Source organism: Apus apus, chromosome 3, assembly GCF_020740795.1.
Source record: "Apus apus isolate bApuApu2 chromosome 3, bApuApu2.pri.cur, whole genome shotgun sequence".
Lineage (NCBI taxonomy): Eukaryota > Metazoa > Chordata > Aves > Apodiformes > Apodidae > Apus > Apus apus.
The window spans coordinates 41,543,748-41,565,302 of record NC_067284.1 but is presented as its reverse complement, the minus strand read 5'-3'; the positions used below and the strand labels follow the sequence as shown (position 1 = coordinate 41,565,302).

The 21,555-nt window shown below is 40.5% G+C and overlaps 1 protein-coding gene across 1 annotated transcript in view; it reads left to right on the top strand.

Annotated features, from left to right (window-relative positions):
• SLC35F1 (solute carrier family 35 member F1) overlaps window positions 1–21,555 on the top strand; it is a 244,956-nt gene that overhangs the window by 128,895 nt on the left and 94,506 nt on the right. Inside the window, exon 2 of the mRNA XM_051615587.1 lies at window positions 10,346–10,521. Coding sequence (XP_051471547.1) covers window positions 10,346–10,521 — 176 coding nt within the window. The remainder of the gene's footprint in view (window positions 1–10,345; window positions 10,522–21,555) is intronic.

Below are 21,555 nucleotides of genomic sequence, written 5' to 3'. Positions count from 1 at the left end.
CCTAATCTCCCTGGGCTGCCCAGTCTGAGTTGTGACACATACAGGACTGGATCCAGCCACACCTAGGCTCCTCTATTGCAGCAGGAGTTTAGAAAGCAAAGGGGTCCAGTTCTAACCTTCCTGGGTTATTACATCTGGGCCGTGTTACAGGCATAGAAGCAAACTCAACATCTTTTAAGTCCTGTAAGCAGAGCACTTAAAATTGGTTCCATCCCTAAAGTACTGACCTTGCCCAGATCTGCAGAGGCATGTGAGCTTTGTTACCATAATTTTAATGTGCTACCTCTTGCAGCAGCGTTCATAAGCCTGATTTAAGCACCATAATTCCCTATTAAGGAAAAGGAGCTGGGCCAGGAAGGGTGTAGCCGACTGAAATCTCTCATCGCTGCAGCCCTGAGGTAGTTAGGCCTACTACTACCTAAACCAGAAATTCACTAGCCAGCTGTGCCTCCACAGTTCCTCTGGAGCTGGAGCACAAATTTCTCTTCCAGAAGGTGGTAAGCAGATCTGTGAAACAGCCAAACTTTTGAATTGTTTGCCTGTGTGGCTTCAGTAATCTAATTCTGAGGACTCAAATTCATATATTCTACCTCCTGTGGTGTATTAACCACCATATTAGAGGTGCATCTGATGGGGGTGCTTTCTGTTCCTCCTTAATGAAGTTATGCCACCATTAAATCATGTATGCAGGCTTCACAGTCAAGAAAAAGCTAGAGAAAAACACTTACCCAAAAGGGAATAATCTTGGCTTCTGTACATGAAAGAACTATAGGGAAAAAAATGCATAAAATTTTAATGACCTTGTGTTTGTCATAATATCTATGAGCAAGCAATTTTGAGCCTTACTTCTGCTTGAGGGGCTGCAGAAGGAGGCAGAAGCAATACTAACCCACACATGGGAAACACTGAAAGAAGTTCAGGGCCTTGAAGAGTCTTAAGTCAGAAGGAGCCACAGGCACAACAGCATCTCTCCTTCGAAATTGCTAGAGATGTGGAGAAGCGTGCAGGGGCTTAGTGCTATCCTTGGTGAAATGCTAATGTAGGTATTCTTTGTCTTTCTCTACCAGGGGTGCAATTAAGGTACCAATATTATGCTGGGGTCATTTTAATGACATGTTTCTTAAAGTTTCTTTTACATGTTTTAAGCATGTCAGTGCTAGCTGGAACTTACTGTAAAGAAGATTCATGCTCATGGGAATTGCACGTGCCTGCCTGGGGAGAAAATGTGTCCCACTGAAGCAGGCATTATTTGGTTATTCTGTGTTTCAATGTTATTGAAAAACATCACTGATAAGTTCCAGAAGAGCTGGAAAAAAAAGAAAAAAGAAAGAAAAAAGTTGTGTTTTGACACACTATATTTGTTGGTTTTAGCCAAAGGAAAGATTTTGCAAAATCCGGGCAGATCAATTTGATTTTTAAACTAAACTTTTAAATTAGATATTAAATGCTCTTCTAGAATGAACAGTCGTTATTTAATAGATGCATTTTGCAGATGTGCTGATGTAAAAAAAGAGAATAGATTCTACATTTTGTAATAATTGAACTAATAGTTTCTTTTCTCCAATATCCAGCCATGATCTTCACAGATGCACCTTTGCAATTTTAATATGCATACCTGTGTTTTCTTAAACTCTGAGTTTTTTGAGAAAGGATAATTGCTTTAGGTGCCTAATTGTGGATGCACAGCCAGTACTTGGAAGCACATACACTTAGAGTTCTGCATTTTACTGGGACAGCAATTCGATAGCAACTTTTGCAATTTTCAGGAGCATCGGGAAAAATCTGAAATCATCCATCATATCATCCTACTGACTCCCATACATACCCTTTTCTTGGAATGCTACTTATTTTTTAAAGCCCGTAGTTCTTGTTTCTGACAACACTGAATTAAGTTACAGTAGCAGCTATCACTTGAGGAGTCTTGAGTCATTTAAACTTGTTTTCCATCAGAGCGTTCAATGAAGATTGGCTTATCAGTGGCACGGGTATAGCAGGAGCTGTAATGCTTTTCACCTCCTTCTTTATCAACTGTCTCTCAATAGCTGTAAGACAGTCCATAAACCCCCATTGGTTTTAACTGAATTATCACTGTTCACTAATGGCACAAGAGCAGTAAGAAGTGATGTTGTATTTCTTAGGGTACTAGTGAGCTATTTTTCTTGATGCTGGGAATCATCCAGGTCTATTACTGTAGGCTCTCAGCTCCTCTGAGAAAACTGGGAGCTGATGATGTTCTTAACTGAACTGAGAATTTTCAAACTGTTTCTCATATTATCTAAAGATATTCATCACTGTATTTATAATGTCCTGAGCCTCAGGCATAAAAAGTGCTGCAAGTCACATGAACTAATGAAATTTGACAAAGAACTTTGTTTTCTCCAAGAGACAGTGAGGCATCAGTCCTTCCATGTCCCAGTTTCCTCCAGCAGCTGCAAGCTCAAACTGGTGCATTTGGAACAGATATCTATCTCATAAAAATCCACGTGCTTGTGTACTTAATTCTTGAATTATATAAATAATGGCCAGCAGCCCAATGATTGTCTGGGTTTCATAGGCTAAAGTGTAGTATTTTCAGGGGCAGAATCACCTCTCTCGATCTGCTGGTCCCACTTCTTTTGATACAGCCCAGGATGGAGTTGGCCTTCTGGGCTGCAACTGCACATTGGTGGCTCTTGTCCAGGTTTTGATCCACTAGTGCCCCCAGGTCCTTTTCCCCAGGGCTGCTCTCAAGTGTGACCTCCCCCAGCCTGTGTTCATTTCGTGGGTTACCTCCGCCCAGGTGCAGGACCCTGCACTTGTCCTTATTGAACCTCATGAGGTTCACCTGGGCCCACTTCTCCAGCTTGTCCAGGTCCCTCTGGATAGCATCCCATCCCTCTGGCATATTGACTGCACCACCCAGCTTGGTGTCATCAGCAAACTCGCTGAGGGTGCTCTCAATGCCACCGTCAATATCGTTAATGAAGATATTAAACAACACAAGATATTAAACATACCCCTCCTGCTTCCAGTTTGCCTGTAATGTTTTACCATGGGCCTCCATCAAGATAACGGCATGGACTTTTAGTCACCACACTTGCATCTTCTATTTTAAAATGTATTTCTTATTAAAAAATAATGTTTTCAGAGTGCTTTATTTGCACTTACAGTCAGTGCATCAGATTGTCTCAGCAGTATATTGCTAAATATTAAGTGCAGGGGCAAGTTTTATATGCTTAAACATAGTCTTAGAAAAAATTCCAGTTCTTTTGTTATTAAAGAATTGTAAACCACATATTTGTGAGCACGTGTACGTGTGTGTGAACTTGGGATAAAAGCTTGTAATAAATTAAACCCATTTTCAAGAATTGCTGTAACTGGCAATATACAAGAGTTGAGAAATTTATTATGTAAGTTCTCATCTTAGGAAAGTACTCTTGAGACTTCTGAAAATTATTCTGCTTCGTCTTATCCAAAGCCAGTAGCCTGTGCTGGTCTCTCAAGCTGTCACTTAAAAGCAGCAAAGCCTGAGCCAGCCACAGCTTTGAGGTGAATGTACCTAGACTTTGAATTCTGGTGAGCTCTTAAATTCAAGACCAGTTGTATTTGAATAGAAATTAGAACCTTTATGCTTTAAAAACAAAAACTTTAAAGCAACTAGAAAAGCCACAAGGTGAAGGATAGGAAACACACACAGGTGTCCCGTTGCCTAGTGTGTTCTTCCAATCCATGTGAAGGCTGCCAGGGCTTCTCCATCTCTTGGGAAGCACGAGCTGTGCATCCAAGTCTGGCTGTCCCTTCCCTGCTCCTCCGGGCCAGCTCTGGGATTCTGTGTGACCTGCAGCTTCCCCTCAGCTTCACGCTGTGACTCTTTTCTGCCTGCCTGGGCCTTGCATCCCCACAGCCTTCTCCGTGGGGCCACTGAAGGATAAAATAACCCCATTTCTCCCCTTTGGGGCCCATCCACGTCAATGACTTGTTACGAAAACGTCATGGGTGACTGGGAACATGCAGGTACAGCTGATACCATGTAACATGGAGGAAATGTCTGTGAGGTTTGGTCCAGAGCTGCAGTGCAAGTAAGGAGGTGGTGGGGAGCTGGGGATGTGGAAGAGTGACGACACCAAGACGGCCCAGAGATCCCCTCCCGTTATCAGTTTAAGGCATAAAGACTTTGGGTAGTGTTTTACTTCTCTACTGGCTTTTCTTCAAAGAACACGCCTAGGGTGTAAAGGTCTGGGTCTTTTCAGAGCAGCCTGGAGATTTGGGGTGCCTGGAGTCCACACTGCTGTCCTTTCAAAGTGTTCATGTTTGGAAAATAAAGAGCTAATCTTCTCAAGGTACTGCAGAGAATCTTCATTTCTTTTGAGCATCAGTGGGAACTTGAGATACTCTGTAAATCACAGTGCAGAAAATAGACTTTATGCCATGATCCAATGTATACATAATTTAAATGCAACTGAAGATTTCAAAATAATGACTCAGTAGGAATTAAGTGACGGATAGATTTGGTGTTCCATGGGTTTCACTCTGTGTTTTGTAGGTTAATATTATATTTTTTCATGTTCTAATGCAGTATATGAGCTTAGCTGGGATTCAGGCTTTGGTATTTCACTGTTCAACAATGCCTTGATGTCAAAAGTCCTTTAGGTTGGTTTGTTCTTCCTTACCAGAAATATTAAAAAAAAATCTTCTGTTTAGACCTTCAAGGCCATTATATTTTCTTGAGACATGATGGTGGAGAATGTACACTATGGGAGTACATAGACTAAGTAGACTAACAAATAGACTAAATGTGGTACATGTGCCAGTGGTTTTGGTATCAGTATATATGTGGGGGATCTTGGTTGCTCTTTAGTGCTGTGAACATTTTCTTACAGAATATTGTGACTACCTTTGTAAATTGCTCTAAAGCAGCATGCAGCAGCTTTGATGGATCAACTGAAGATATTTGCTGCAATCCTTACCTTGTTGAGAGAGGCAAATGGGAGGGAAGGGTTGCATGCAGCAACTTGTAGAATTTCTCCCCGGTGTAACAGACATGTCAGAATAATGGGAAGAGTAGACAATACAAATTTCTGTGCAAAATGTGTAGAATTGTGTTGTTTAAATGCAATTGATTTCAGAGCAATGCAGGACTAATAGGAGGTTTCATGTGCTTGAGACCTGTTAGAAAATCTGCCCTTTAGCTTTCAGTGAGAGCTCAGTTGATTCTCCTGAAAAGAAAGTTCTACCAAATCTCATTAATTTCTTCTTTTTCACGCTGCCCACGTGTGCATTTAGTGCGAACAGCAAAATATGCAAGTAATGTCCATGTCCTCATTAAGCAGCCATTCAAATGTTGGATGGTGTGGGAACTCGGGAACCACAGTGGAAGCAGCTACATTCCAGGGGGGGTGAGAGGGATTGGGGATGGGGGGAGGGAGGGGGTGTGAGTACTTGAGGTTTTGGTATTTGTGCAGTTCTTGCTTTTCCTATGGTAATGTGTGTCAACACTTCTGTAGGTGGGATAGGTGCTTCAGATAAGATTCCACATCCACCTTTAAGCATTTAAATAAATTTGTCTGGATTCTTACATGGGGCATAACTTCATTTCACTATGAATCAAAGTAAAGTTTTAAAGCCTTGTTTTATTTTTCCTTCAACTTTATAGAAACACACTAAAATGCACTGTGTGAAGAAGCTTGGCAAAATCACAGTGCTGTGACAGACATTATCAAATTCGTGATGGCATAGCAGTGATCAGTTTCTAAATGAAGTGGATCTGGGTTTTTTGGGGTTTTTTTGTTTGTTTTTTTTTAATATGTTCTTGGAACATTTGGAGCTCTAACTCCGAAAAGCAGTCCTTTCTATCACAGAGAAAGTGTGGTCCTGCCTGCAGGCCCACTTTAGCAGTGCTATTGAGCAGCCTTTACAGTTGAGTTCCTCTAGTAAATTCTCAGCTCAGGAAAAAGACTGCTAATCTCTCATCTGCTGGAGCTAAAGTATTAACACACCTCATGCTAGAGTGATAACCTCTGTTCTTTACTCTCTCAGGTACTCTTTAACTGATCCAGTGGGTACCTATCAGTGGAAAAACACCAAATAAAGTACAAAAGAGAGGAGGAAAAGCAATCAATTAAAAAAAAAAACAACAAAACACAACCAAAAAACAAAACCAAACAAAAACTGACACAGAGAATGCTTTAGAACAGAATTTACTGTCAGAATAGAACAATCCCAAATGTTTAAATCACTTGGCCACCCTGTGCATGTCACTGGTTCTCCAGCACACAGCAGCTGTGATGGTGTGGCCTCTTCTGAAAGTTTCACTGCATTGATTTTGTGAGTGGTGTTCTAATGTTCTGGGGAGGACATGGCGATTAACTAATAGTGAAAGCTGAATGTTTTAACTTTATGAAAAAGAACTGGAGGAGAACCTGATGATAGCTGTTTAGTACTTTATACCATGGCATTGTGTATGTGCTAGGAACCAAGCACGAGCTTCAGGGTTCTTTGAAGTAAAAATGTCTGCCTTCAGAAATTGATGGTGTTATCATGGCTGATATACAAGGAGAAACTCAAGTGACAGAAATTTCCTTATGTCTGGAGGAGCAAGTAAAAATTGTGCACAGCAGCTACCAGCTCAGGCATTCAAACATAATTAAACAGCTCCCAAAGTGAAGACAAGGCTTTGTCTTCTGGCTTCACTTCTAAAGAGGCAATAAAGAAATATTGTTTAATTTCTGTTTGGGTATCATGAAAAATCCAAGATAGATGCCTAGCGGTGTGACACCTGGAGGTTTAGGAGTGATTCTGACCTACTTCTTACTTCAAAATACCCATCTGACTCATTAGGAAGCATTGGACAGATTAACCAGGAAGTGTGGCTAAAGTGAAATTTACTTGATTGGTTCCAATAGAGTATTTTAATTCAAGCAAAAAAATTCAAGAAGCAGGGCTTAAATTGGTGATTTACAGGAGAATAATGTTGCTGTAGTGAATGACTAGCCTTAGGATGCATGTAGCTCGCCTCAAGTTGCACCAGGGGAAGCTGAGATTAGATATTAGGAAAAATTTATTCACCAAAAGTTACCAAGCACTGGAACAGGCTGCCCAGGGAAGTGGTTGAGTCACCATCCCTGGGGGCATTTAAAAGACGTGTAGGTGTGGTGCTTAGGGACATGGTTTAGTGGTGGATTTGTTAGGTTTACAATTGGACTTGATGATCTCAAAGGTCTTTTCCAACCTAAATGATCTATTATTCTATGCATTCATGAAATCAAAGTGTAGAAAGCTGAAAACATACAGCTTTTCAATGTTACATTCTGTTATTAATCCAAGAGGCAATTTTTACTTAAAGGCTATTTCAAGTTATGGCAATTATACTCTTGTCCACATCCAGCCTTTATCTACAGACTTGGAGCTGCTCAGGTTAATAGTCTTGATTCTTGTCCAGATCTGTTTTCACTGAACTCCTATTTACCCTTTGTCTTCATTGATTACTTCAGTAATACAGTAGTGAATGGAATTTTTGCTATATTTTGTGATTGACAGAAGACATAGAAAGTGATTCTAAATTAATACTTAGGAAGAAGACCATAAAATTTTAATTACCTTGAGTAACCTTCTTGTTTCTGTATTTATGAAATGTAAAATATGGAAGCTGAGGACAGGCTATATGTATATAGAAAAATAAGGCTGTAGACAGCTGCTTGAACTTTTTAGGAAAACTGTCACTTGCAGATGCGGTTTCACGACTTGTCAAAGAATCAGCTATGAAAAAGATGTCTGTTTTATAAATGGCAAAATGGCAATGATAGAATCAAAATGTACTCTGAAGAGGGCTATAGTTAGCAGATACAGCCTTGAAAAATTACCTGGTGTTTTTTCTTGGATTTTTAATACAGGGGTCAGTACTAACTGGTTAGGCCTGATGACATACCTGAATACAGAGAGCTGAGATAAAAAAGTTATGTTTGCCTTTTATAAGAACTCATCAAACTTCCACCAGTCTGAAAAAAAATGTAATCATTAGTGATGTCCAACAGCTGACTGTGATATGGAACATGGAATGTATTGGGAAAATCCTCTCATGATTGAGGATATATTTAGATTTCTGTAAATCCAAGTGGGATCCATCCAGAACAGATGTGGTCCCACAATGGATGCAGTACAACATTCACACATGGCCATAGCTGAGATACAGAGAACAGCTAATAACCACCTTCCTTCTATGTAATATTTAATTTACTAATGAAATAAAACTACAAAAACTGCAATAGGTAACAGGGCAGTCCTGTGTGAAACTGCATTGCAGGAGGACATAGGAAACTATCAAACTAAATGAAGGACTGTAAATAATTTCGCAAGATTAGTATGTGGATGAATCTATGATTTAAATTGCTGTCACTATTCCAATTTCCTATCCCATGTCAACAGTATAGCCAGTAGCAGCAGGGCAACATTTGCATCATAGTCTCAGCTGTCATCTCCATGGAGTATGTTTGTTTCCCTTGGTTGTGTTTCTCAGTAGAGTGAGTAATGTGAAAGTAGAGGCAGCAGTTATGGAGTCCTGCTTGCTACTTATCCAGCAGTCTCCCATGAAAACAGGAAGTTTAGCACAATAAAATCTGTTCTCTTAGTATCTGTGTCAGGCTGTTTGTCAGCAAGGTATGTTAGCTGAACATAACTACCCAGCCTCCTGTGATTTCCAGTGGCTGTTTGTTGAATCACGCCATGACTGACACCAAGACACATTAGTGGGAGGATTGTTTGTGAGAAAAAGGGAAGCAAATTTGACACTTGAGTTTACCAGGAAAGTTGTGGGAGCACAGATGCTCATTGCTGCTGAATACGCACAGCTGAGGTCAGGGAAATCTGTCAGGGAAATCTGTCAGGGAAAACCCAGCAGCCTTAAAGCAATTTTTAAAAAATCATCTTGCAGGAGAGAACATGCATGAACTATTGTTACAGCTCAGCAGAGTGCTGCCCTCCTTCCTCTACTCCCTTAGGATTTCCTAATCCCCTTTCCTTGCACCAGGCTCTAATTAAACATTGCAGAGCATGCTCCTCTCTTATGTTCCCCTCCTCCGTGGGTTTCCCCAGGGACCTACAGCTCCTCTTTTCTGCAGGCTGGTGACAGTGACAGCAACAGTTGGCCAGACTTGGACTAAATGGCCCCTTCTGATGTCCTTCCCCTCTCCCTTGCCATCATCATGCTTCCTCCTCTTCCAGACCAACACTTTCACGTTTTGTGCTGCTGCATGGGGAGGGTGTGGCTGTGGAGCAGGCCTGGTCAGCACAAAAGTACTGACACATGGGGAACCTGGGAAGCCTGCTAGGGGCAGTTTAAAAAAACACATATTCCTGTGCTGTGGGTATGGGAGGTCCTGTGAGAAAAACTGGAAAAGGAGGATTGTTTGGGCTGAGTTGGAATGTGCAGTTGGATAATGAAGTTCTAAGAGAAAAGTAAAAGAGACAAAGATAGTTGGAAGCAAAAGGGGTATCAGTAAGAAGGATGAAGAAAGGATATAAAAATAATAGACAGCGTAAAAGGCTGGGCTTTCAGCTATAGCACTTTCTTGAGTAAAGAGGAGAAAACCATGGAAAGACAACACTCACAAAAGGAGCAAGTATCAGAGACCTATGGGGAGTGAGAAAGGGGAATGTTGTAATATGGAAATGGAGAGGATGCTAGAGATCGAAGTCAAGAAGAACAAATTAAAGCAAACAAAAGAAAATACATTTTTAGTAACTAGGAGACAGAAAGGGAAAAAGGGGAACCTCCTGCTCCCATCAAACAGAAGGGAAATATGCAGTGACAATGATGAAGGAAAAGATACATATATTTGCACAGCAGATGCAAAGAATAGCTTATATGATGAAATGGGGATGAAATGAGGGGAAGCAAGTGATACATTAAATTCACATGGATGCTGAAACACTATAAAATCCTTCCCTGATTTTTCCCTGGGGCCAAGTCCTGGAAGAGCTGTGATTCTTGCTCTGTCTGAATGATACTCCTGGGTCTTTCTGTTAGGGGAGATGTTTGAAGGAAGAAGTGCTGTATTTTGGTTGATTTGAACTGTCATTCATCCTCTGTGAAATGTGAAATGCAAAATTAAATGGTAGAGATGTACCGTCTGCTGTTGTTTAATATATGAATAAAAGCTAATGTGCTTGGACAATGTTTAGGCCAGTGATAAGAGCAGAAATAATTGAAACCTTATGTTGGCTACACCCAGCAGATCCCTCATTGACTGTAGCATCCTGTTTCTTCCCATGTCTTAGCACTGTTGAACATGATTTGTGGAGGAGGATGTGCAGTTCTTCCATGGGCAGGGGTTCTGAGTGTTTTATTCTGTGTTTTTCTCATTCTTTTTAGGGATCTCTTGCTGTCTGTGGCACTTGGCCAGGTGCTTTCCCTCCTTATCTGTGGCATTGGTCTCACAAGCAAGTATTTGTCAGAAGATTTCCATGCCAATACACCTGTTTTTCAGAGCTTCCTCAATTATATCCTCCTGTTCTTGGTCTACACAACAACACTGGCTGTCAGACAAGGTGAGTGTCTCTCTGAAACTGTATTGTAGAAAACAGCAAAGATAAAGGCTTTTGCAGGACAGCAACAAGCAGTGTGATTTAGACACATACCCCGTTAACATATGTTGCATATTTACATTACCTAGTGATACATATTGGATGACCTGAAAAAACCCCAAGTCTTCATTAGCGAAGAATGAATCAGAAGATCCTGATGATGGTGGTAGAAAAAGCAAAGCAAAAAGAAACATCAGTACTTTTCACTTCCTAACTGTTTTCATGGGAATGCTCCTCTTACACCTGCCTCACTAGTACCAAAATCACACACTCAGGGTTTGCTTTGGATTTGGCTGCATGTCCTACTCGGCAGTATTAGTGGGCTTTACATCTTATGTAGGCTAAGGGAGAGCTCAGATACAAGCAAAGAAGAGCTTGCCAGTTCTAGTTGCTGATCAAGGCAATTCCATAGTTCACCTATTGTTAGAAAAAAAATAGCAGCCAATTTTTAACAATTGGGAAGTAGAAGATAAAGGGAGGGAATTCAAAGTGCTGTCTCTCTGGGGTGCTGTGTGGGCAGAGCAGCTTTACAGCCCTGCCACTGCTTTGCTGCAAGGCCTGTGTAACCAACCTGTTCTCCAAAGTGAGAAATTCATTATAGTACACTTTGGTCCAGGTATCAAATGACAGAAGGGCTTTGTGCCTTTCCTGCCTATCCCTCCTTTATTTGAGATTTCATGTCTACATGAGGTGTGGGAGGTGAATGCATTTAAATACATTTCTCACCCACACTTCTTTTTTAATCATTTATTTATTTACCTTCACTGAACACGTGGATTAGAAGCAAAATAAAAAAAGCAAAAATATTATGTCTTTTCCCACTTGACTCTCTTGATATAAGGGAGGAAGGGCTTTATGGAGAAAAAGAACTACAAAATGGATGAGGCCACAGTACATTTATCAGTATACCGAGAGGTTCACAGTTTCTTACAGGAAGAAATATGTTTTGATCATTCTTTGATGTTACATCTTTTTAAAATTATTTGGGAACAACCCTGAAGCTTAAGTTCTTCACTCATAGCGCAGTGTTGTGATACAATACTATAAAATGTTCCAAAACAAGGACTTAATTTCCATGCAAAAAATCAGCAGTCAATAACGTACCGCTGTGCTCCAGCGCAAAGCACGTACATGTGTGACAACCTAAGTTTTGCAAACCTTGGTCACCATTGACATTTTTGCAGAAGCAATCAAGGCCAATTTGTGAAGGAGGTGTCAGCACTTATGTAAGGAGAGATTGCTCAGGCAGTGTTTTGCTATCATGTGTTTCAGTTTGCGTAGGGGGAAGCGTCACCTTATGCTGCTCTGGAAAAGTTTTAAAATGTGTATTAGTAGCATCTTTCCGGAGAACTGTGTTTAAAAATAATTCTTCTGAGTGTAGGATTTCCTAGATGTTCACAAGTTCTGTCCCAAAAATGTCCTTTTTGGGACTGATTTAGATACTGTGGAAGCCAAGTTCCTATGACTATAAAATAGATTTTATTTTATTTTATTTTAAATGCTAGCTTGTGAGAGGATGTATGGGCCAGCATACTGCTGGGCATTATAGAATTTTATTTAGAATAACATTTGACACTTGGTATATATGTACATTTCAAAAATGCTATCAAGCACTCTGTTTTACACATATAAAAATCTGTATTAAAACTGTACTTTATAAATAATTTACTGACTGTTTCAAAAATATAGTGGTGGACTAAAGAGAGTTTGTGAGAGCTATCTGTTGTGCCAGTAAGATAGGTTTGGAAAGCAAATGGGGAAAGTGTAGGGATATGTGAAAAGTATTTTCTGGACAAGTGATGAGAGTTGGGGAAGGCCTTTAGTTGAATACAGACCATACAAAGCAACCAGAGCACAATGTAAAGCATACTAATGGAGCAGTCTGGAAGAGGAGCTGTCAAAAAAAGAAAGATGTTTTGCTCCAATAAAGTCCAGAACAAAATTCACTACAGAATTGGTGATCCAACCACTCAGTGTGACAACCCTGGTGGATTGTTTAGCACTATGCACCCAACTAATGTACTCAGCATTTAATATTGCCAAGTGATAGAGCCTAACATTGTCTTTTTGCTTGTGTTTTTATCCAAATTCATTATCTGTGTTTGTTCCACTAAAGCAGTTTTTCTAGCAGCGATAATTGTTTGGCTTCATTAACAGATGGAAACTGCATCATCATGTTATTAGTTTTATAAGGGATTATTCTCTTTTGAGTGCTGAGGACATCAGAAGGTTTGGGGTTTTTTTCAAGTGTATTTCTCCTGTATGCAAGATTTAAGATTTTTTAAATTATTCTTTCTCCTTCAGAAATCAGATCATCATAAGTTGGCTGGTGGTCAGAAATAACTGTATCCCTTTGTCTTTTTCTTTTCTTGTTTTCTTACTCTAAAGGTTTTCAGAAATGTACTGGCTAAAGAGGTGTCACTTGAGATGGCCAAAAAACCCCTTTGTTCCCTGTTGGACTGAAAACTGTAATACCCTGAGACACAAGGAACTCCTTTTTATTTAGAAGCTTCTTCCAGATTTTTATTTATTGTGGATACCCTTTGACTTGGCCTTCCCTCACTGTTCATCTTCCCACCCCATATAAACTCCCTGAGTGATAATGAAAAAGTAGAATTTGCACTGGCCTCTGAAAATCATCATTAGCAGATGATTAAAACTCCTGATTCCTGAGCTCCACTGACTAAAGCCTTCTGTGGTAATATGCCCAGCTTCCAGCAGCTGAAGTTAGTCCATGAGCAGCAGCAGCTTCCACTACATTTTAATATTATGACTCAAGGTGCTTTTTTCCAAAATAATTTTATCACAGCCCTTTACTGAGTGCAAATATTAGGACTGCCACCTTGCAATGAATCCACAAGTCATAAGACAGCACAGGAGATGCACATGTGCTGCAGGTGCCAGATACTCTGAGTACTTTAAAGCTTCGTTCCCATGGTGGGGGAAAAAAAAAGAGCTTGTCCTGTAGCTCTAGATGGGGAGCCAGTTTGACAGCAGTGAAAGGAGACTCAACAGTTTTAAGTGGTGAAGTCCACATGAATAAGGCTTTTCATCATTGTTGCAATTTTGTTCTCGTGACCAGAAATAAAAAGTGACAGAAGTGTTAAAAGGGATCTCGTTTTGTAAGATTTTCGGATGAGCCTTAAAATGTGAATACTGCTCAGGTAGAGATCATGAAAGTGAAAAAATTTGGCCACCTGTTGCAAAATCACTTTTTCTATCAGTTGAACTCTAACATTAAATCATTAATCTGCTATCTAGAAAATTCTTTCATTCTGGATATTGGAACATTAATTTAATATTGTTTATATGTAAATGTAGGCTGAAATTATGATTTCCCTGAAAATTTGAGTGCAGTGGTTCTTCACAGTTAGGAATGTATACTCTCAAGCATGCACAGGTGCCAGTAGCCACTTATCCAGAAATATGTATCCACTAGAAGTTCCAGTCCAATGCTCATTAATGTACCAGGGCTGAGGTCTGAATATAATTCTTCAAGAGTTTTCTTTGTATGAAAACAATGCTATAAAATTAATGTCACTAATGCAGCATTGTAAGGCAATGAAAGTCATTATGTTTTATCTGGGGATATACAAAAAATTTAATAGGTAACAGAGACCTCCTCAGTTCTTTCTCTTGAGGTGTCTTCCTCTCATACCTCTTGTTTTCACAGCCAAAACCTGTATTTGTCCGTGGTAACACCTCGGAGTTGAGAAGGTTTTAACACATATTATGTCAGCTCAGTCACCTCATCTGGCAGAGACAGTGTCTTGTCAGGACACTTCCAGATACTCCTTTGCATCATGTGTTATTCTGAGTTGAGGAAAAGAAAAGCCCTAGCTATCAAGAAAAAAAGCCTCCTATCAGTGAAATGGAGCTATGGGACGTAGAGCTGGTGAAGATTAGTTTTAACACCTTAAAAAGTGGGAAACTGTCCGCAGTGGACCAGAAGGTGTTAATTACTGACAGTCAACCTGAGTGCAAGCATCAGCAGCTTGCCACCAAAAATAAAGTACCTCTAAAAGCCACCTCACATATGCTACAAATGAAAACAACACATCTACTAGACATCATTAAAAAATATGAAACTGCTATTTTTTGTTATTCTAGAAAACAAGACATGAGGGAGCAGTAGAGATGTCTTTTTAACAGAAAGGAACCACAAAGCCTTAGGGGCCAGATTCTAGGAAGCAGCACTCCACACTGCAAGCTGTTCCTTTAATTGCAGTGCAACAAGTTACCAAGTATTTTCAGCTCATCATTGCTGAGAGTTGGCAATAATGTGCTAGTTCAGAAAAGGTTGTATGAATCTGTGTATGTCTGGATGAATTCTGCTTCTAGGCTAAATGATGAGGTTTATACCATATGTCAATGGAAATATGCTTTTCCCTAGAGTAACTGTAGTGCCTTAGATTTGACATGTAATCAGATGTGATCTGTGCCCCTGAGTCAGCTAGAGAGTCCTGTGAGACTGTTGAGGATTGCAGTCCTCTTATTGGAATATATATATATTTTTATGCATTTCTACCTGGGATCACTTTATGACATTAGTATCTCAGTCATATATAAATTGCGGATTTATTTGCTACATTTTGCTTAGTTACATTGAAACCTGCCCCCAACATCCTTTCTACCTCCACAAAATATGACTGAAACATGCTATCTGAAGGAAAGTAGAGCACCATATGGGAGTTCCTTTGCTTTACTGCAGTGCTTGTCAGCTATTTATTGAACAATAGAAAGAGTAAATGCCTCTTTTTACTCGCTTTTTTTCCACTAACAATGTTACATTAACACAAAGCTGGTATTACATGCTTAACTTAGGTAGACATAGCAGAATTTCTTCAATAATAACATGTTTTTATGTCAACTGCCCATACGAGCCTGCCTGGGAAACAGTCATGATTTAAGCTGATCAAACTGTATTAGATAGAGTGTACTTTGGGCAATAAGTGTTGTAGCATTGAGATGAAATGTCTTCTGGATAGGGATGGATACCATCAGCATTTCGAGAAGGCTTCAGAAATAGGGGACTTTCTCATCACTAAGGATGACAGGGAGTGATTTTTATTAGAAAATATGCATTTTCATCATTGTTCGGTTTTGTCAGTATGCTCATGCCTCTGCTGTAGAACAAAGAGCTTGGTTATCCCTTCAGTGTGGAACAAAACCTGAACAAGCTGCAGCCATGCAGCTTTACGGTCCTTGCTGCCCACACCAGAAGTGGTCCTCGGTCCCTCAAGGTGATGGCCCAGCCCATACGCTGGCCTGCAAATGCATGGCAGATGTTCCAAAGAGCAGCTGTATTCCCCTTGAAGCACAGGAGAAGGCACATCAAGCTGTCCCAGCTCCTCCTGGCCCTTCTGCTGCAAGGGACCAAGCTTACCCTGGGTTGTAAAAATGAAACACGGCAGCCAGTGTGGCTTGGGACCAGTGAAAAATAATGACCTTCAGGTCTTTTGGTATTCTCATAGCAGCACTGCAGAGTCTCCCTGCTGTGTTGTGCTTTGCAGTCTGCAGTGCACTTTCTCCTAATTACTCTGGACTTCTAATTAGGGATGCCACACTGTGTGGGATATGTTTATTATGAAAATGGTCAGCCAAACAGTCCTATTGTCTAGACTTTGAAGAGCCCTTTTCATATTAATAGAGAATTCTGTACTTTACGAGAAATGAAACTAGAATGCTAGCCCTTGAAATTGCAGGGATCTTTTTTGTAACATGCAATTTTCTGTTTTGGATGGCATTCTCACAGGAGCAAAAAATTACCATGTATTGCATGTTCAGGATTTGCCTATCACATCATGGACAACACAGCAAGCTAGCTAGAGAAAAAACAGTAGGACTAGAGCCAGATTCCTGTTTCAGTCTCATTTACATACTCATTCTGTGTGAATTTTCTCTGTATTTTCAAGTGAATTTTAAAAATTCCCTGCTGTAAAATGCTGAATGCTGCTGCTCTCTTTACTGCATCAACCTCTATTCTTTTACTCCGTAGGTGGTTACAATTCAGTGTGGTGTTAAACTTTTCTTGTATGTACAGCTTTCAGAGAACCTTGGGATCCTGCATGGATCTGGGAATCATATTCTTTACGATAGTTTCCCCAAACCACCCTTCCCACTCCAGCAAAGGCCTCTTGCATTCTTCAGCCATCACACAAACAGGTACAATTCCAACAGAATATGGTTTATTCTACATAGGTGATAAGAATACAGGGTTAAAAACAGTAGTCCACATTGCTGATACTAAAGCAGGGTTAAAACCAATAGACTTGACCTTTCTGTCTTTTGCTTTGATTTCTTCTACTATTGCTAGTGGAGAGGTTGGGTGAGTTTTTTTTATTCCTTGGTGTTTTTCATTGTCAGCTGTCCTTGTTACAAAAACCAGCAGACAGATTCTTTCTGCTTTGGCCCTGCTGCTCCTTTGCACCCACACAAGGGACCAGCCATTTCAGGGCATTTCAGGGCATCTCAGGGCTAAGTCAATTTTCATTTTCATCTTGCACATTTTGCTTTGCCAGCTGTTCAACAAAGTATGAATAAACACTTCCAGACAGGAATCCTGGCCCCCAACGTAGTGGAAATGTGTTGGCAGGCAAAGGCTAAAAAGAAACCTCAGACCTTTCTTTCCAGTGTTTTTATTTCTCAGTTCTGTCTTCCTGATTGTTAGGTCAGGCACCTGCTGTCCAAACCCACAGCCTGCATCCCTTGTTGCAAAATACATGTCCTGTTAATCCTGGCCAAAGCAGCAGTCTGTCTTGCATTGTATCATTGGAATAAAACACATCCATCCCACAGCACATACCAACTGAAAATTGGAAAGTACCATTCTTTTAGGGTGCAGGTGGCAGCAGTTAAGCATGACCACTGTGTGACATGGTTTAATGATGCAAATGCTAATATACCCATGGTGACCCCAAGGCAATAAAGACCAGGCCTAATCAAGCATCCGTGCTGTAGCATTCTCTCTAGTAGTATCTCATGATCCTTGATGCTGCTCATTCAGTCCAGGGATGCTTCTGGTTTTATTCATTTGCTTTCAAAAGCCAGCAGATTGAGAGAGGTGATTCTCCCCCTCTACTCTGCCCTGGTGAGACCTCACCTGGAATACTGTGTCCAGCTCTGGAGCCCCCAACACAAGAAAGATGTGGACCTGTTGGAGCATGTCCAGAGGAGGGTCATGAAAATGATCCAAGGGCTGGAGCACCTTTCCTGTGAAGACAGGCTGAGACAGTTGGAGCTGTTCAGCCTGAAGAAGGCTCTGGGGGGACCTCATAGCGGCCTTCCAGTGCCTGAAGGGGTCTACAGAAAAGCTGGGGAAGGTCTTTTTACAGGGGCTTGCATTGAGAGGACAAGGAGTAACAGTTTTAAACTGAAAGAGAAGAGATTTAAGTTATAGATCAGGAGGAAATTCTTTAGTGTGAGGGTGGTGAGACACTGGAACAGGTTGCCCCCATCCCTGGAGGTGTTCAAGGGCAGGTAGGATTGGGCTCTGGGCAACCTGATCTAGTGGGAGGTGTCCCTGCCCATGCAGGGGAGTTGGAACTGGGAGTTGCCAGTAAGTCCATAAATAGAAACCACAGATACAGTAAATTAGGAGGCAATGCAGTTATTCCTCTCAGAGCTGCAGCATCACAGGTAGCTAGTGGAATTTCGCAGGAAAAAAAAAATTAAAATCACAGTGTGGCATTTTATAATGTGATACTTTTCTTGGTGATTCCGTCACCTAAATCCGAGACCTGGGACAAATCTGTAACGTATTCGCATTTGTGTTTTGATTGGGATTTAAATTTTGTTGCTGAACCTGTGAATCTCTCTCCTTGCACACTTTCCCAGGACCCATGCCAGCCTTTCAAACACGGTGCTAGTCTGAGCACAGGGCTATGAGCCCCTATTTGAGAAGATAAGCCTTGTTACTAGAAGGATGAGTGGGCAGGCTTAAGGAAGCTCTGAGGAAGTGCAGGCTGAACATTTGTGCATCTTGCTGCTTGTTTTGCATCTCCATCTCTGCAGCTGTGGTTACATGTATTTGTTCCACAGATTCAGCCAGGGGCATGGATGTTGTAGGTAAAAGAATTAAGGCTTTTGAGATGCGGAAAGCCAGGCATTGCATGGTGCAGTCCTGGAAGTGCTCAGATACCATGACAGTGGGTACTTACTGAGCTTTGAAATTTGATCCTGATCATCACCCAGGGGTGACTGTGTTCTTGGTAATTTTATATGAGGATAAAGCAGCTCCCTGTCTAGCCCAGATTGCCTTACAGTATGTCAAATAATAAATTGTCTCTTAAGGGTGTGAGCTGAATCACAAACAGTTGTTTTTCAGTAGAATTAAGGAATAACTGTCCTTTATAGTGCTAGTATATGGGTCTGCCTCTTCATCTTAATACATAAACATCTCAAGTGCTGTTTACCAAACCAACCATCCCTTCCCACCACAATGAGGAAAGTTAATGGTTCTGATAAAGTAGTGTACCCTTGATCCTACAGCTGTAAGCAGAGTGCAAGGGTTGTCTCTGCCACTTCATGCATTATCAGTATTTGCCTGTGATTTATTGAATATTTAAACATTCATCAATTCAAGCAGCTAGCCAGGGTGGCAGGATCCACATTCAGCACACGTAGCTCCAGCATTCATACGGGAGATATGAAGTGTGGTTACAAGATGATAACTGTATTGCCTGAAGGAGATAAGTCCTGTTCTGCCAGAACGGTGCTTTGTATGTAATTAGTATAAAAATTCAGAGGAATAAAGTTTATCCTTGCAATCGTCTTTCTCATTAAAAAAGAATTATAATGAAAGAACAATGTGGTCCCTGCAGTGAACTGGATTGCTGCCTTAAGTTTTCAGTAAGTCAAAGACTCAGCAGCATCCCATTTTGCAGAGCTTAGTTGAAAACCATACACAAAACTTTCAGCAAAATGCCTATGAAGATCACATCCTTTCTGAAGGTTTGGAAGTGCAGTGTATTTCTCTTACATGGGAAATAGCCCTTTCCCTGATTCCCTCCATCATATCTTTGCTCCTCCCTTTGTCCCAATATCATCTTGTTAACAGAAGCTAGGGAATCACAGCCACAACTATAACACTTAATATAACGAAACTGCCTTTTCTGAAATAAGGACTATGACACACATCAATCAAGGGAACAAAAAGTTATGCTAGTGGGAAAAGGCTCTTTTTTCAACTAATTTTTTCAACTACTTATTTTCAAATAATTTTCAACTTATTCTTCTGGCTCACACTTAATACCAAGCTGTAACACAAGTAGTAATTTCCTCTTCCTTCATCTCCATTATTACCACAGTAATCAATCTAATTATTGTTACAACTAAATACATCTTTCAGGCAAAATAACAAATATCCTGTGAGTTTTTCCACATGTTTTTTCCTTTATAATTGACTGAACTGTTAGCCATTGGCGTATGATTGCTTCAGACTCCTGTTGCATTTCTGGATGGCAATTCTGTAATAGTTGCTGCTTCCTCTGAAAAAAATGTTTACAAATTTAGCACTTAGTATGCAAGCTGCAGTTATGCTGTATGCTCTCCCTTCTGCTCATAAGCTGCTAGGCACAGACGGGAGCACCATGTCACTTCTGGAAGATGCTCAGAATTCAGGGCTCTAGGGACTCGCCTCTTGGCTTAGGTCTCCCTTTGGCTACAACACAGCTTCACAAACCCTAAGAATGCTTTAAGCCAGGGTCACTACTGAATAGAGCAGGTCCTAGTCATTAGTAACTGGCTCTGTTAGAACCTCTCCCTACATTATCTTTTCTGATTTAGCGTTAAAGTGAAAAGAAGAGGAATAATATGTGCTCTAGGAGCCTCCTCCATTTTTTTAACGTATTTTCCTGATGGAAGGAGGAGTTTTTGAGGAAAGGTGGAAGATTTGCTGGCAGAAGCAGTGAGCTCTCCGAATACACAGGAGAGGGAGAGACCACGTGCATGTCTCAGAGGAGCACTCATCCTTTAGTTTTCAGTTGTATGACAGTGACAGTCAATTCACAGGGATATTTTTGTAACTGTTGCAGAAATATAGCAAATGATGTTTCAAAGGAAAATTATGCTTCTGTACCTTTTCTGAGCTGAATATTCATGAACTTGCTTCTATGCAGCTACTAGAATATTTGCACAATATCGTTTGTCTGTGCTTCTCTGAATATCTGTCAGTGATTTGGTACCTGGTTTTGTTTTGTTTCATTCTAAAGGAGGTGTTAATACCCTGCCACAGAGATGGACTTTCGCTGCTTTAATAAAATGGACCTGTGCTGATTTGCACCACTGAGGATATAAGTGAAGGAGTTGCACATTCACGACCATAAATGATGATATATACAGTTTGTTTTTATTGCTAATGGAAGTATTTTGTTTGACCATGTTCTTGAGTGTTCTATCAAAATTTCAGCTGCTTGGTGCACATCAAGAACAACTAGTTAGTGCCCTTAATTCCTATGTTTGGGATAAAAGAGGTTTGGCTCCATTTTAAAGGACTTGTAGTGGTTTGTGCTCATGGGGTGGTCCTAAGAGATTTTCCATGCACACACATGCAGTTATATACATGTACACATATAGATATCTGCAAATATACAAAAAAACCACCATCTAGTATCAGTAGAATTTATTTTTAATATTATTTTGTATTGCTTATCATCTCAAGATCCCAATGAACTTCAGGTCTTCCTGAGGTAGGCTTCATGGTCATTTGGACAGGCTTATAAGAAACAGGCAATGGTGTAACCAGGACCATCTCATATCCACTCACAGCTTTTTCAACAGCTCAGTGCCATCAAGGGAACAGAAGCTTGCCAATAGCCATGGTTTCTATGTGAACCAATTTGCCAGTGAGCTCTGCCCAGCCATGCCCCAAGGTGAATTCTGAATGCAAGGACACTTATGGAGTCTTTTGCAGCAGCATGCTGAAGCCATGGTTAAATTTTGTGTTAAGACAAAAGAATTCTTGTGTTATGAATTTTGTGTTAGGACTGTATTACAAAG